Source organism: Petromyzon marinus, chromosome 13, assembly GCF_048934315.1.
Source record: "Petromyzon marinus isolate PM22_M1 ecotype Great Lakes invasive population chromosome 13, UKy_Petmar_22M1.pri1.0, whole genome shotgun sequence".
In the NCBI taxonomy this organism is placed as follows: domain Eukaryota; kingdom Metazoa; phylum Chordata; class Hyperoartia; order Petromyzontiformes; family Petromyzontidae; genus Petromyzon; species Petromyzon marinus.
This window is the reverse complement of record NC_133679.1, coordinates 8,177,175-8,193,866: the sequence shown is the minus strand read 5'-3', so window position 1 is coordinate 8,193,866 and position 16,692 is coordinate 8,177,175. Positions and strand designations below refer to the sequence as shown.

Below are 16,692 nucleotides of genomic sequence, written 5' to 3'. Positions count from 1 at the left end.
ATCTGATTCGAACGTTCCCTGCCACAGCCATTCCCCCATTGCAGCATCCGATTACAGCGGACGTGCGAGCTTGGATGTGAATGACTTGCATATAACCTTTATTCATTTATTTATTCGCTCCTGGTAATGGGTACCCCGGCTCCATTGTACATTCGTCGTGTTTTATTTAAATGCGCGCAACCGTGATACCCATGACAGTTCTGCGATGTGACTTGCAGGTTTGTGTACAATACTGCGCTGCAATTGTTATCATTGTCGTTAACCTGGATGTTGTTATTTATTGTGTTGTTTTTGGGGGTTGGCGGGGGGAAACCGTGCTGTGGGTTTGAAGAGTGGGTCTTGTCATTGTTTTTTGACCATTTCGCAGGTTGGACCAAGGGACAATGAGGTGTTTACGGTGCTCATGAAAGAGCTTGGGAAAGTGAAGTACAGCGGTGAGTGACAGCACCCCTGTTTGGATGGTGAACTCGTTATTCCTCATTCCTCCACGTACCCATTTTGTGTCCTGCACTCGGTGACACCTGCTTCACCCACTCACGATGTTCAGTTTGCGCTGAATGTTACGGACGGACAATTGCGGAGGGGTTCAGTCAGCACCAGTTGAATTTCTGGATTGGTAGAGGAATCTGTCCCTTCAATGGCACCGTAAGAAGTAGCTAACCTCGTACGCTGGGGTGTGGTCCAGATCTTTTTTACTGCATTTATCTAGATCTTTGTCTTTGTAATGCGACCGTCCCAGTAAATGTGGAACGTTGGGAAAACGTTAGGTCAACATTTGTCCAACAGTTCCAAACCCATGGCAACATTTGCCCAACGCTGCATGTTTACTGGGGTTGGACGTATCAGGGCACCATAGTGGCGAGATGTTAACGACCTCACTTGGTATACAGGAGGTCGTGGGTTCAATCCCGACCCTGACGTCTCTATATTTGGTGATTGGATTTTCTTCCCGTGGTCGTGTGGATTTTTTTCTCCGGGTCCTCTGGATTTTCTCTCCACATCTAGAATCAACATGCATTTCGAGTATTTTGCTGCTATAAATTTCCACATGATAAGCCACTTCGTTGCACTATCATTTTTGGCCAGGCCGCTTCTGAAACAGAGCTATATAGCTCAATGGGTCTTGCCTGCTAAAATAAGAATAGTTTTTTAGTTTTAGCTCAATAATATCTCTGTGAAGGGACATATCCGTATGCCGTTACAAGTGTCCCTATGCTGTCAACGGGATTTTGTGCTCCAGTGTTCTGTTCTGAATAAACATTCAAAATAAACACACATGAAATGTATCGATTTACAACTCAAACACACAAAAACTCCACCACACCCATCCCACTACTGTCCTTACCAAAGCCGCATCAATCCCGGACTACATGGTCCATGCTGCAGCTGAACTGGCAACAGCAGCAAAAATCATTATGTATGTTGATGAACTGTGAATAACCCAAACAATAATGGGTATTGCATATTCTCAGATTAATATGATCCACTTTAACTTATATGACTACATGAACCCCCCCCCCCCCCTCTGATCTTCACACCTGATAGGCCCACAGTGATGGCATCACATTTACTCCCTCTATTTCAGACCGAAACACGACTTCTTCACAAATCTGGCTATCGCCTGATGATGCCAGTTGTAGTCAACGGCGAAACGTCGTACTCGAATTGTAAATGTTGTGGGTTTACTCTCCAACACACCGGTGTGCTGAAGAAGTAACGAATTGGCACGTTTTGTTTACGTGACAAACCTTCCTAGTTGGCTCTGTTGGGTGGTGGTGGGTTTAACGACACATTTATATATTTACACGATCTAACCCAAAAAAACCTTTATTATGGAAGATCATCCCTGCTCTCGCTCCACGTAAACACCAGCAGATCACCCGTCAACCAGATACTAGGGACTCTCCATGATTCTCCCGTGGATTGAATTACGATCTCTCTCTCTCTCTTCATTTGATCTCCATTAGACATTGGCCGGATTAAATGTTCAATGTTTAAACTCTTTAAGTGGATTCTTTCCCATTGTCGTCGTCTGGGCCAAACATTGTGCTGTGCGTCTGGAGCTTGCAGATGGGTTTCCAGACTCACGCTGTCATTGGGAGGCATTTAAGGACAACCCTTTTGTCTTTCCGTTTATGCACATATTTATTTGTGTAATGATTACACACACTGTGCAGGTCATGGCTTTGTGGGTCTTGAAAAAAAGAGTTGAGTTGCTATTTTTCAGTCCTTTTTTTCGGCTCGTAAAAACGCAACGCTTGTTGCTGTTGTTTTAAAGAAAGAAAAAAAAAGATTGTCACAGTTGATGGAGACAATAAAATTTCAATCCCCAGAGCTAAAACCACGTCTGTTGGACGGTTTCTCAAAACCGCCAGGGCCTTCGCAGAAACTGGCTCTTTTTTTTAACTAAGCGAATCACACCGACGAGTCGACTTCCAACTCCCGGTGAACCCAGCTTTCCCGCTGTTCCTTGTGATGCACAGATTCCTCTTCTCAATGAGACCCTTTATTCACTGCAGTCATTCACGAACGCCAGGTGGCTTTTTTGAACAATGCGGCGATGCAATGCGTTGACCCCGTTGGAGCATTGTGCCGAGCAAACTCGGCGGTGTCAAAAGCTTTGCGGGGGCAGATGAGGGTACCTCCGATTTGCCTTTTAAAAAATGAGCGTGCAGGGTTGGACTGAAGATTGGTGTGAAGGGCACAACAGGGACTGTCGTGAAAAATACTGCCGCAGCCAATCAAAATCATTCGTTTCGGGGCCCATGGGATGGGATTGCTTGTATGGTGATGATTGGGGAAAATGGTACGGACACGACTAGACTTCGGATTAAGGTGAGAGCTACTGATTAATTGACTTTTAATGCATTTTTTAATTGCATTGTTATTTGGGATGTAACAGGAGGAGGAGAGGGGAGCTTTGTCTAATGATGCAGTTGCAAACTTCTGTGAGCAGTGTTCACTGCTGATGAAAGCACTGTCGAGCTGTTGTTGAAGTGAGCAGAAATGACGCCACCTAGCACGGACCGGCTTGGGAATCGGGTGTCACTGGGTCTGCTGTGTTTCTCCCACACGTTCCTCACCCATCCCCTCTGACAGACGCTCTGCATTTGTGCACGGAACGGATTTCTTCAGTGTGTTTAATGCCGTCATGTTTTAATAGCTCAGTGCAATATTGAGAAAGCTCAATCGAGACTTGTCTGATACAAGTTTTCCTGCGAGGGTTCCCAGTCATATCCATTAGAATCCTAGATTCCACCCCCAAATTTACCCAGGTCAGTGAGTTTACATGGTCTCACCCCATTTATCAATTACTTTAAAACAAATATCGGTCTTGTAGATACATACCTAGGCTGCGTGTAGCAGGCTGCCCAACAAGAGTATTGAAGCTTTGTTCACGAGAATAAAGCATTTACAGGAGTGGAGGAGAAGGCACTGGGACAGAAAGGAGTGATGTAGAGGAAGCAGAAGAAGAGTCCTCGACGATAGTCGAGGACTCCTGCTGCTGCTGCTGCTGGAGGTTTGTGGACCCACTGGTCTCTGTAAAGTGGCTGGACATGAAGAGACAGAGAGATGATGATGTCGTGACGTGTGCAGGCGAGTGGGGAGGCTACCCACTTACTTTTAACGCGGTAGATGCGTTGTTGAAAAGTGCCGCTTTCAGCGGAAATGCGCTAAGCGAAAACAGTTCCTCTATAAATGATATAAGATTAAAGTTTAGCGAGATACGATGTACACACACACACACAGTTTGATCGCGGGACAAATAGCTGAGGGTACGCCACCATGTGTTACTGTATCATTTCGCATACTGTGTCTTACCACTCAGCCACGCAGCTCAAGAAAGAAAATAGTTCATCGTCAACTAAACGGAAACCACGTTAGATCGGTGTGCGTTCCACGTTATAACAGGCGCGTTCTGAATTGTGTGGAAATAATTCCTGAATTAAAGAACCTCGTTATAGCGAAAACGCGTTGTGTGAACACCATGCGTTTAGCGAGGACTTTTCGCAACATCACAATTTATGGTCAGCTGCTCCATTTACAGCTCTTTAAACGTGTATAGTAATTGCATTTTTGTTATATTGAAATCCATGGGAGTTATGTCGCAGTAACGCGGCGGTTAGCAAAGTGCTAACCTCTGCGTTACCGCTCCACCCTCTATCTTTTTAATTACATTTACTGATCACAGGACCAGAGCTCACAATGTCAAGCGGCCAGCAACCAACAAACCCCCATCAACAAGATAGGATATCTCTCTTTTTGGGATTTTAACCTTCCTTTCATTTTGAAATTGTTGATGGATCAATTGAGACCTTGCAAACTCAACTGTCCTTGCCAAAACAATAGACTGTGAAACCCACCCGATCGTGACTCCGTACCCATGCAGGAAGGCGGCTGGCACCGGTGCCAGCCGTGTTACATTCTTCTATTGATAAACGCCTTGTGCCTCTGTCCCACTCGCGTGTGCAGGCCAGCAGACAGTGGTGCAGGCATTCAGCATGCTGAGCCTCCTGCCCAAAGAGCTCGGCCACTTCTTCCGCTACAACGGCTCCCTGACGACGCCGGAATGCAACGAGACAGTCACGTGGACGCTGCTGCACAACCCCATCGAGGTGTCGGTGGCACAGGTGGGCAGCCCTCCCCCCCCCCCCTTCCCCATCACCTGCACACGTCACGACATCACAATCTCTCTCCTCTCTCTCTTCATGTCCATCCACTTTACGGAGATCAGTAGGTCCACAAGCCTCCAGCAGCAGCAGGAATCCGAGACTATTGGGCGATCGTCAACGTATCCCTTCTGCTGCTTCTTCTACGTCACTCCTCTCTGTTCCAGTGCCTCCTACGCTCTGTCCGTTCGTCATTTTCTCGGTCGGCTTCTGCCTCGGTTAACTTCCACTACCGGCAGGATGTTAACTCCCTCTGCCTGGTATGCAGGAGGTCGTGGGTTTGATCTCGACCCTGACGCATGGTTGTATATTTGGAGTTTGTATGTTCTCTCTCCCCGTGCTCGTGTGGATTTTACTCCGGGTCCTCCGGTTATTCCCTCCACATTTAGAAACATGCTTTTAGTGTATTTGGCTGCTATAAATCGCCACGTGATAAGCCACTTCGTTGAGCTGTCATTTATGACCCGATTGATTCTGAAAAAGAGCTACACAGCTTTTAATTGGCCTTTTCACAGTTTAGCTTCGAGTGTTGCTGTAGATTTTGCTGCATTCCTGTTTGGGAACATTCTTCTGACGTGACCAAAACATAGCAAGTTTCATTCCTCAATTCTTTTCATTATTGGTAAATTTTCATTGTCAAGTTCTCACTTGATTTTTTTGTCTTGATTTCTTATTCTTTATTTCTTATCTTGATTTCTTATTCTATTAAACCTTCTTACCGTGAGTGGTTTTCATGAGCATGTTATTCTTATAACTGTCGGCGTATTGTTATATTCCTGTTTCGTTTGCGTCTAAGTTCATCATACATACTTAAATACAATACTACTGTTATTAACCCAGTCTCTCCAGTTCTAGCCTGGTTAAACAAATAAACATATTGGTCACTGTGAGGGTTCATGGCAATGAACCCATGTGAACTCCACCAACTCAACGGAAGCATCGAAGCACATAAACTGAAATAATACCCCGGCTAACTAATACGTAAATGGACTTGTACGTTGCCATTCATCCATCCGCAAGCAAGAGCAATGGAGGGTGGTGGTACACACAAGACAGACGGATGGAGTGGGCTGTGTAACTGCAGAGTGACCTCGAGTGTGGCTTTCCTCACAGTTGACCACGCTGACCACCGGCCTCGTGGACACGGAGGCATCGGCCCCCCTGGCCTCTACGCTGGAGAACAACTTCCGTTTTCCGCAGCCCCTGGGTCAGAGGAAGATCCTCACCTCCTTCCCTCTGCCAGGTCAGAGTAAGGAACTTCACAAACACAACGTCCAAGTGTCCGCGAGCACATGGCAGATTTGAAACACGGCAGGACGAATTCCTCTGCCGTTGCTGATCATTGTTTCAATGCTGTGGGCTCTCATGATATTATCTTTTCCGAGACCGAGGTGCTCTGCAAGACATCTGGATACCACCAAAGGTTTGTCCATGAGGCCATCCAGATATACAAACATAGACATAACTTCAACCGAGAAGATGGATTCAAATTGAGCAATCATTGGAAAGATGTGATTAACCATGTTACATCTTAAACCTCAACTGCTACTCTCCCCCGCCCCGCGTCCCTCCCCCCCCATCCGTGGCTCCGATGTTCTCTAGCAGGAGCTTTACCTTCCTGGCTCCACCCCCCCCCCCATGTTGCACCCGTCCTCCTTGGCTCCTCCCCCTCCTCTTACCCTATATAACAGTCTATCATCACAAATAGCTCTCTCTACAGTTATTTTGCTGTGCCTTTTTTACACCTGATGAAGGAAGCTTGTGTTGCCTCCGAAACGTCGCGATTGGATTTTTATTTATTTATTATTATTATTATTTTACCTACGTGACTTTACCTAAATAACCAAAGAGTAACAACTATTTTGTTAATTGTAATTTAATTTTTCTTTGTAATCTTCATTATCGTTGATGGTTGAATTGTGCAGCATCTTGAGATGTTCCTGCATTGCAAGGCTTTTATTGTTAATATTATTATGCTACCCTTAGGCTCACAAAACAAACGGTATGTACTAAACAAGACAACATATGAGGCGAAGATATCAACACGTTCGTCCAGGGCACTGGACAGTGGCACAAAGCAATTTGTTTACTTTGGACAACATACTAGACAGAGAATTGAGACGGTATAAAGAAGACAAAGTAATAATCTATTATTGGATGGAAAAAGTGGCCCCGAATCGTGATAGTCCTGTTGTTTATTTGGTAAGGGATTTATCATCACAAACATTTTAAGGAAACCAGGGTACTCCAGTATTTTAAGATATGTTGTCAACATTACAGTGGTGTGGGGGTCCCGTGGTAGCAGCGGATAAGAATCATGAGCTGATTGGTGGCTTAAATCATAATATCGGCTCTTCCCAACTGTCTTACTCACCCAAAGCCACGCATTCCATTCCAGTCCACGACTCCCATCATCTCATGAGTTCCTCATTCGTCCCGAGATGTCACAATTGAGTAACGAATCAGGGGAATTACCTTGAGTTAGCGTGAGCCCTCTGAGGCCCACGCCCTAAATGGTCACCTGGATTTCTAAGTCACTGATGTACAGTGAACACATGACGAATGATGCCGTTTTTCTGTAAAGTTGTGCTGCGGAACTAAGCATTTGTGTTGGTACTCAATTTGACCGTTACAAATGTCAGATTGATTATCATGTGACGAACATTACTCTCTGTAGCAGTGTGGGTGGAAAGGTGCTGTCCCGTAGATCGGTGTTCACTTTGAAGGGATCTCAGAAGTAATTCTCTTACATCCGTTTTCTGTGAGCATTTCTCTGACACGAATGGTGGGACGGCTCTGCAAGAGATCTGAATGGATTCTTCATCTAATGCCATGACACTGATAGCCCAATTGGGATACAACTGGGGAGAGAAATAAAACGACAAAAATAACTTGTGCTGCTTTTTCCCCTTTTTCCTAGCAACAAAACTGAAACCTTTTACAAAAAAATAATGTCTGCATTAACCACAATGCTTGTGATCAGAATGCAAACAAAAAACATACTCTGCATTGCATATATTATAAGTTTGGTATTTTAACATCTTAACACCTGTTTTGTTGCCAGAAAAAAGGGGAAAAACCTATTATGTTATTTTGGTACTGGTCAAAGAGGTCCTATGATGACTTGTGCTGTTGAGGCATGGAGGTCTTCTATTATAATATAGACTAAAGTAACTGTATACTTAAGCCACAAGCCAAAGTGTTGTGTATATAATGGTACTTATATATATTGGTTTATGCTGGACAATTGTAGCGTAGTGGCAAATGGCCATGCTGAAGACCTGTTAATGGCATTTCTGGGCCACGATAAAAAAACATTTGCCCTACTTGCCTTGCCCATCATCTTTGTAACTGATGTTTGCGAGTCGCGACAGGTCTTGTCCCAGTTTCGTCTCTGAACCTGCAAGTTGCATAAAATCACGAACAGGCAGGCGAGTTGGCTGTAGTGAATGTCGACAAATAATTCTGTGAAGTCACAGCAAGTTGTGACATACATAGTATCTGGCCAACGTTCCATTAACATGAATTTGTCGGTCACCTTGTTAACTCGATGTCCGTTTTATAATTTTGTGCAAACGCATCACTGCTGCCTTCCTGTTACCATGGTCTCTTGAGATTCCTCTGCAAAGCTGAGATGCAGTCTCTCTCTCTCTCCCTCTCTAAACGTTGACCCAAAAGAACCCCACAATTTCCCAGCCAAACTAGTGCTCTCTGTCCTGCCTTGTGGCCATTTGTAAATTGTTCACGTTTTATCGGCCTCCCGTGTGAATGCTGGGTGAGCAAAGACGACTCCCGTGGTTGTCAGTGGAAAATGTTCTTCCCGTTGAAAAAGTTTATGATTTATTTCGCGATCCACCCCCCCCCCCCCAACTTACACGCAGTGAGGGTTCTTAGTGGCAAGGGTAGTGTTTATTTTATTTTAACGTTACAATATTTGATTTCACTCACAAAGGATAAGTTCAGCTTTTGCCTAAGTTTCTTTGCCCCGGGTCACCTTTATTCCCTAAACCACGCAAACACAACAACAAACGTTACTGAACACAAGCAGTGTTTGCTTGAATGACGGTGGGAATGTTAATGAGATTGGGGCACCCACGAACAAAGGGATGAGAGTTGTGACCCCCTTGTTAGAGCTCACTCGGATCAACGCACACTTTATATAAACATCGACGATGCTGATGCTGCTGATGTCCGTGGTACACAAGGACAAGTCACACAAAAAAACTCTACACAAATCAGCACATTCATCAGTGCGTTATATATATCCCCCCCCCCCCCCTTTAAGGCAGCAGTATTATTGATGAATGCGTTGGGGTTTGTGTTGATAATTCACGCTTTATTGTATGCATTCCTGGAACCAGGCAACCACTCTCTCAGGCAAGTAAGTTTAAATAAAGTTGTTGGCTTACACTGTGTAACAGGGTAGTAAAGTGTTATTTCCTAATTGCTTATGCCTCAAAAGTACAGAAAATGGCTATTATTCCACACAAACTTTGCTTTTGTGACCAGGACACAACATATGAATCAAAATGAACATGTATTTATACTAAAGTAATACAAAAATGACTATTTTCTATACTTTTTAGACATAAGCAATTGCGAAATAACACTTATTACCCAGGAACAAAAATTGTGTTACATAGTGTTATTGGAATGCGAGCGTCATCTATGACACGATTGTGCAAACACGAAGATAGAGAGCAAGAAAAATATGCTATTACAGGACCTCTTGAATTTCTAAAGAGACATGTGAGCGCACAAAGAACTCGGCCACAACTTGAGAAATGACGTTTGAACTGGCTTTCTTTTGGGGGAGAGTTTTCGGGTTGCACCTTGTGTTGCTCGGCACGACGTTTGATGTTTTCTCCACATTCTGAGAGTTTCAGAATCTGACGCCCCGAAACTTAGTTTGGCTCTGAGTCTATTAACACTTGGCCCTGTGAGAGTGAGCGCTTAGGAGCCTTAATCTGGCTCCATGAGCATCATACGCAAACACTTCAGAAACCCAAGTTACCTGCGCGTGGAGCTAAACGTCGGACATCATCCCAAACAACACGTGGTACGACCCGAAAACCCATCGGAGAGCTGTACAGCACAAGCGTGAAAAGCTTACGCGGTGGTTCAAACGAAAAAGAAGCTTGCATTTGGAGGAGGAACCTGCTTGTGTTAAACTTTCAAGCTGAAGCCACAGTACAGTAGTTTGTGAAGCCAACGGTTTAGTTTCTTTATGGGTCTCGGGTGCAAGGCGAGCAAATATGAAATCATGTGCACGTATAATTTAATGTGCGCCGTCTGTTAATCTAATCCCTGGCCTTGGTCTGTGCCCAGTAAATAAAACACCGAGCCTCTGTTCTCGCATACGCGGCTGGCAGCGGTGCCTTTACCCTTGAATAACCCAACTGTCGAGGAGTGATTCCAGCCACGGTGAAAAACGAGCCCCACTCACGGAGCCCAGTGGACACCACCCCGGGATGTCTTCTCTCGCTCCGATCGCCCAGATTCTTTAAATACAAATTCTCCTTACCCGGATTTCCACTAAGTCGGAAAAAATAACTAAAGTCACTACAGCCCTTTTATCAATCCACTGCTGGATGATGGCCTCTCCACAGCGTTCTTGCCATGGGGGTTATTTGACCATGTTTCACCACGCTGGTTAATGTGATGGGTTGGTGAAGGTGAGGAGCATAGAAGTACAGTGCAGCAATGGATTTGCTGCATTGCACCCTTCTGCCTACAACATAGTCCCACAGTTGCCTATAACACCTGTTTAGTATGGTGGTCGCTCCTCCAAGTACTAGTCTGATGCAAAAAACTGGCTTAGCTTCTGCGATCTGATGAGATGGGGAATATTCTGGGTTGTTTGGTCGCTTGGTCGTCGGTATTAGTTGCATTTGGCTTATCTTATTTTGATTTAAGGCGGTATTCCCTGCATCTCTGGTATGATTTATTCAACAAAATATAAAGTAAGATAGCTCTCTTAAGGCGGTATACATAATGATCTGTGCCATAATTCCAAAGCATGTTTTTTAAATTCATGCAAGCAGCACCCATGAAAAAAAACCGTGAGATGGAAATGCAGTAAACGAACAAACATGTTCGTGCGAGTCAAATTACTTTCCAATCCAACACACAGAATCCTAACAATATCCCACGATAGGTTTCGAATATAATGTTGCCTGTAGTTTTGATGGTCTGCTGCTATTGCTGCTGCTGTGAAATAGAGCTTTATAGCTCATCGGATTCCTCAAGTGTAAATAAATATTCTGATTCCGCAACTGTTTTCATGAGAAGTCTCACGCTGCTGCGTTGCCGTCTTCATTCCCCTCCCCCCTGCTGGGGCCACGGGCCCAGCTTCTTGTACCCCAATCGCGTTGACCCAGAAGCAGCCTGGACTCGTCACCAAGGTGACTGTAAACGTCCCCCGATGGCAGGAATCGAACGAAGCGGTCTCTCTCCAAGTGGACAAACTTTTTGACGTGGCATAAAGCATTGGCAGTGGTGCACACACACACACACAAATAACAAACAAAAAACTCAACGCATTTGTCAATAACACTGCTTTAAATAGGAAAAACTATATATAAGGTGATGTTTTGGGCCTACGGCACTTCTCCGTAGCAGAGTGTTGATAATTTATTATTTTGTCAACATTAACGAAAGTGCTCACGTATTACTCTTTGGCTCTTCCGGTAAAGTCACGTAGGTAGAAAAAAATAGATCACGAGGTTTCGATTGTCACACAAGCAGTCGTCCTCAGGTGGGATAGAAGACGATTGCTTGTGTGGCGATCGAAACGTGATCTATTTTGTTTTATTTCTACCTACCACGTGACTTTACCGAAAGAACCAAAGAGTATGGATTCCTGCAGTCACGAAAGCTTCAAATCAAGATCGTTCATTTATTGTTATTTCTCCGAGAGTGCAGTTTTATGGCTCCTCTGCGACCCCTTAACAGGAGCTTATCCATAGTCCTTCCCGTTTACCCATTACTAGTTGACCCCTGCCCTTTGCTCCGAGGCTCCGAGCCTCATAGGCCTTAAGCTCTGACTCATGTTCTCAACAGCAGCTGAAACCAGCCCAATCCAGGCGTGTGACCTTGTTTAAGGAGGGCAGGCCATACGCAACCACGGTTGGGGGGAGAGTTAATATGACAGTCCGCGTTAAAGAAACTTCAAACAAATGTGAACGCTAAACGGAACGAGTTAAGGATATACGATCTTGCTTCCATAGCTCGCCGGCGTGTTTCTCTGGGTTGTAGCCGTGCGGTATTCGGCATGGAGCCCGACAGTGCGCTCCAAGTACTGTGGGGCTCCTGCAGAATGTGTACCCCGTGATCGCAAATGAAGCCTCCACGCAAATGCCCCACGATTTGCTTTCATCTACCAACTGTTCCAGCTCTCAGCCGCTGTGTATTCGAGGAAAGGCTGCGATACCCATCACTTCATTGCCAATGGTGTTAGATAGTTAAATGGCGCGACAATTTATTTAGACTTGTCTGTAACAATTTACTCTGGAAAGGTGGCTGAGCCTATAGCAGGGCAGGTGGGGGGCTCAAGCCCCTCCAGCACCTCCCCCCCCCCGAATGCTACGACAGTGCTGCAGTGACCTCTGATATCTGGGATGCCAAAACAGAGTGGCGAGAACAAGCAGGCGGACGTATACGTTTGGTACCTGGCGCTCACTGCTCGTTTTAAGGAAATCAAGAATGTGAAGGGGGGGGGGGGGGGTCTGCTAAGTTTTGAGTTTCCCCTTCTAAGAATCGAAGATTCGATCCACAAAGAGGAAGATTGAGTCATGCTATGTTTTCCATCGCAGGCATCCAATGCCAGTCAAAAACTATTCATAGCCAGAGAAGAGGCATTGCCTGAAATGTCACGTGTGTGTTTAGTTTTCGGTATTTGTGGTGGTGCACAACTGGCAATGCAGTATCACAAATTATTGTTGCTGAATACCAGTTAAAGGTCTGGTGCAGTCCCATTTAATGTATTTGTGTTCCCAGCTTGATAACGGCTAAATGAATCAGCTAAATGTGCCTCGTTCTATTGCAGGCCATGATGGCTTCATATGAGCCCTTGGGTGATTGAAATAAATTGGCTGTCCCTTGGGGATTTGTGCGGGTTAGCGGTGGTGCGGATGCGGGTGGTGCAAGTGTGGGTTAAGAGGGAGCAGTGACAGTGGCCTGATTGGTCACTTTCCACGAAGGATTCTCGTGGAAATGGGTGAACAAGAGGGAGCAGTGACAGTGGCCTGATTGGTCACATTCCACGAAGGATTCTCGTGGAAATGGGTGAACAACTACGGCGCTGAGCCTGCTCGAACGACTCCTTCCAGCATTGCGACCGAGCGATTGTGTGCACGTGTATATACCGGTACACGCCCACAATTGGCTCCCCACTGAAAATTTCGGCATTCGGATTGAAAATCCCCTGTAGATTATATGGGGTGCCACGGTGGCGAGATGTTAACTACCTCACCGGGTATGCAGGAGGTCGTGGGTTCGATCCCAATCCTGACGCCTGCTGTATATTTGGAGTTTGCATGTTCCCTCTGTGGTCGCATGGATTTTTCTCCGGACCCTCTGGGTTTTCACTCCACATTTATAAACACGCGTTTAGAGTATTTGGCTGCTCAATCAATTTCCACGTGATAAGTCACTTCGCTGAGCTCTCATTTTGTGGTCAGGTCGCTTCTGAAGAAGAGCTATATAGCTCAGTGGGTCTAACCTGGTAAAATATAGTTTAGTTTTTAGTTTTATATTGGATACGTGTGAACTAAGTTCGCAATTTGCCGTTGCATTTCAGACCAGATAATTGTGTTACATTGACACATCGGTTTAAAAGACTCTAGCAATTTTAATGAAAAGTGCCATGCCACCTTGAGTTTTCTGGGTGTATCTTTCTCCGTGCCCCCCCCTGCACCCCCCCCCCCCCAGAACCTTGCTATGAGTGCACTTCTGTTTGCAATTTTAAAAAAATATAAATAGATTGCCCGTTTCTCAAACAATGTTACGTACATTGCATTGACACGGAGCTCACAGTCGGCTCTAAAAACCAGGGTCATGGATAACCGATTAAAGAAATCACGGAGACGAGAGTGTTGAGCAGGGATGAGCGGTGAGCTTGTGTTATGTGGAATAAGGAGGTGGAGCAGTGGCAGCGTGGCGGTGTGTCCAGGTCTTTATTTTTGTTTACAGAGTAAGCTCGTCAAAAAGCCGTTGAGCAATGCAGCGCAGTAAAGTAAAATAATGAGCTCTTTGTGCGGCACTGGCGCTTGTCCAGACCACCCTTCAGACTGGCCACCTCCATCGCCTCCTTCATAAACCACGACCCGCGTCGGTCCCCCACAAGCCCACGGCCCTGGTCCCTCGCCGTGTCGCTGTAGAATGCGTGGCGCCCTAAGCCGAGACGACATGAGGAATAACCCGATAGGGCGCAAGGACGGAACAACCACGGGTGATGCCGCTGTCACCTGGGCGCCGTCCCCTTTACGCTGCGATTCGGCATTTTGCAGCACCCGCACTGTGACTCTCGTCCACCTCTTTTCTCTTTCATCACAAATTCCGAACTGCCAGTTGGAATAAAAAAAAACGCAGAGATCGTCGGTGACTTAAAAGGAGGGCATGCCCAGTTTTGTGGAGTTCTGTGAGAAAGTCGATCGAAAGCGGTAGCCTGCAGAAGTGGTTTTGCCAAAGACAACTTGGCACGGGGTGGTCCACCACAGAAAGCCTTGCGCAGAGAACTTGCCTCCAGCTGCTCCATAGCTGTGGCCAGCCAAAGACAGCCACAGCAAGGATGTCCTGCCAAAAATCATCTTGCCCGAGAAATCCAGCACGACCTCATTACAAGTAATGAGCGAGCATACAACGCATTTGGGGAACTGCACAGCCAATGTGATAAGTCTGTGTAATCAGCCAGCAGTAATATGTGCAGCAGCTCAGATTCTATCCCAGCCCAGGGATTACAGGTTGCCTTGTATAATTGCCATGCAGTATCAAGAACGCAAGACATCAAGGCTCATTTGGTTGTGTGTGCGGTTAGCGCGCTGCACTATGAACCCGGCGACCCGAGTTCAATTCCCGCTCACGCCCAACACCAGGGACAATTATCTGAACTGGTCATGGGCCTTTCCTAGGTCAACTCAGCCTAAAAGGAGTACCTGGTGATAAACATCGCCATTGGGGAGACAAAGGCGGCCGGGCGTGGTGCTGGCCACCCACCCCCTCGTGTGCCGTACCGGCCTTCATCGGTGCTCAATAACAGCACTTACCCCAACAGTCTGTTTAGGTTATATGGGAGATCTCTGCCCTTGTCTTTGCACCTCTCTGTCGAGGGCCCACCATGATGGGATATACAAGTGGAGACAGAGCTTGTATCAGCGTTTGTAAAATTTAATTATTCTTTATATTGTGTCATGGGCTTTACTTTTGGGAGGGGTTCTGTAGAATTTTTTGAAAGCATGAAATCCAAACTGTCAACAAAGTATATTTAAAATATATATCTCATTTTCCATAAATGAGCCAATTGAATGGAACATTTTACGGGCACAAACGAGCTGTAATGTTTAATTGGGTATTCCCTATTGGCACATCAAATTCGTAATGGAGTGGTGGCGCAGTGGCTCATGCACTACTTGTGAACCGTGCTTCTTCAGTTCAATTCCCATCCAGGGCTAATGTCAGGGTTTGGTCAAACAACTCCCATGGCCAATACTGTATGGGGAGGCTTTCCTCCAGCAAGTAGATTGACAAAGGGCTGTATATTAATACATTTGTTGGATCCGTTTTCCCTTGGATTAAATTTTTTAGAAATCCCACCAAGCACGTCACTCCATCTGCTGCGCGGCCCTCATGGTCTGGAAGTCCCTTCCCCTTGTGGACGCCCCTGCTCATGTTCAAGTCCCAACTCCCAGACCTTCCATATTAAAATCCGCCTATCACTGACTGACGTCACGCACCTGGTGGGGGGGGGGGGTCAGACATTTGTGACAATGTGTGACGATGGGGGGGGGGGGGGGGGTGAGAAACGTGACGTTACATAAAGATGCGCAACTTTAAATAAATATAGACAACACGTTCTACTTAATTAAATAGACTTTGTAATAAATGTTTTCTCCTACAACATCAGAGTGCAGCGCCACATTAAATACGCACTACAATGACAATAGTTTAAAGCGATTTGAAGCATGGTTTTTTTGGGGGGGGGGGCAGAGCTTTGTGACGTCATATTTGAGGGGGGTCTGACTTTTTGTGACGCCGTGTGACGAAGGGGGCTGGGGGGATAAAAAAACGTCCAAAATCGCCTGACGTCATTTATGGACGGCCCCTAAGGTTTCCGCACAGCGTTTTGGAAAGCGGTCGCATTTTAGCATCGCTGTGTGAATCCACATTCAATCATAACCGCATTGCGTGCGGTCCTTGCAAACCTGTCAACCCCTTATCAGTGCCTATCTTATTACAGGCCAATTCAGACCTTATCGGTCACCCCGTGCCCCTTATACATTTCACCGTTCATCTTACAAAGTCCCATCACATGGGAGAAACACAAACAAATATACTTTTTTTTGCCCGTATTGAAACGGCTGTATGCCATATGGACCTGAAAACTCAATTTCCCTGTAGAAGCATACGGGAAAACCGTACGGGTTGTCACGGTATGTGGTTGTTTCGCCTAACCTCGTCACTTCTGCACACAGGTGCGTGCTGGCCACCTCTGTGAGCCGCGTGTGACTGAACACCTGTTTATTTTATGGTTTCTCTGTCTTTCTGTTTTTGTTCCAGGACAAAAGGGACTGCGTGTGGGTAAGTGAACTCAGTTGACAATGCATTATACGCAGTGTTGACGTATCATAAGCACCTATACCTTCCGTTGGAGGCTGAATGTACAGCACTGATTACCACCTCCAGTTTGTTGCCAGATGGTGTCATAGTAAAAAAAAAATGGTTAAAAGGGAAGCTGCTGTGGTGTAATGGTTATCACACTGGGCTTCAGAATAAGAATATTTATTTATACTGGAGGAATCCCATG

General features: G+C 45.8%; 1 protein-coding gene across 2 annotated transcripts in view; it reads left to right on the top strand.

Annotated features, from left to right (window-relative positions):
- The window catches only part of CA14 (carbonic anhydrase 14), a 56,414-nt gene that overhangs the window by 32,008 nt on the left and 7,714 nt on the right, over positions 1–16,692 (top strand). Inside the window, exons 7-10 of one of the 2 annotated variants that reach the window (XM_032953346.2) lie at positions 368–434; positions 4,474–4,631; positions 5,784–5,919; positions 16,446–16,466. In XM_032953346.2, the coding sequence (XP_032809237.1) occupies positions 368–434; positions 4,474–4,631; positions 5,784–5,919; positions 16,446–16,466 (382 nt within the window). The remainder of the gene's footprint in view (positions 1–367; positions 435–4,473; positions 4,632–5,783; positions 5,920–16,445; positions 16,467–16,692) is intronic. The other variant, XM_032953348.2, reaches the window with a different exon arrangement.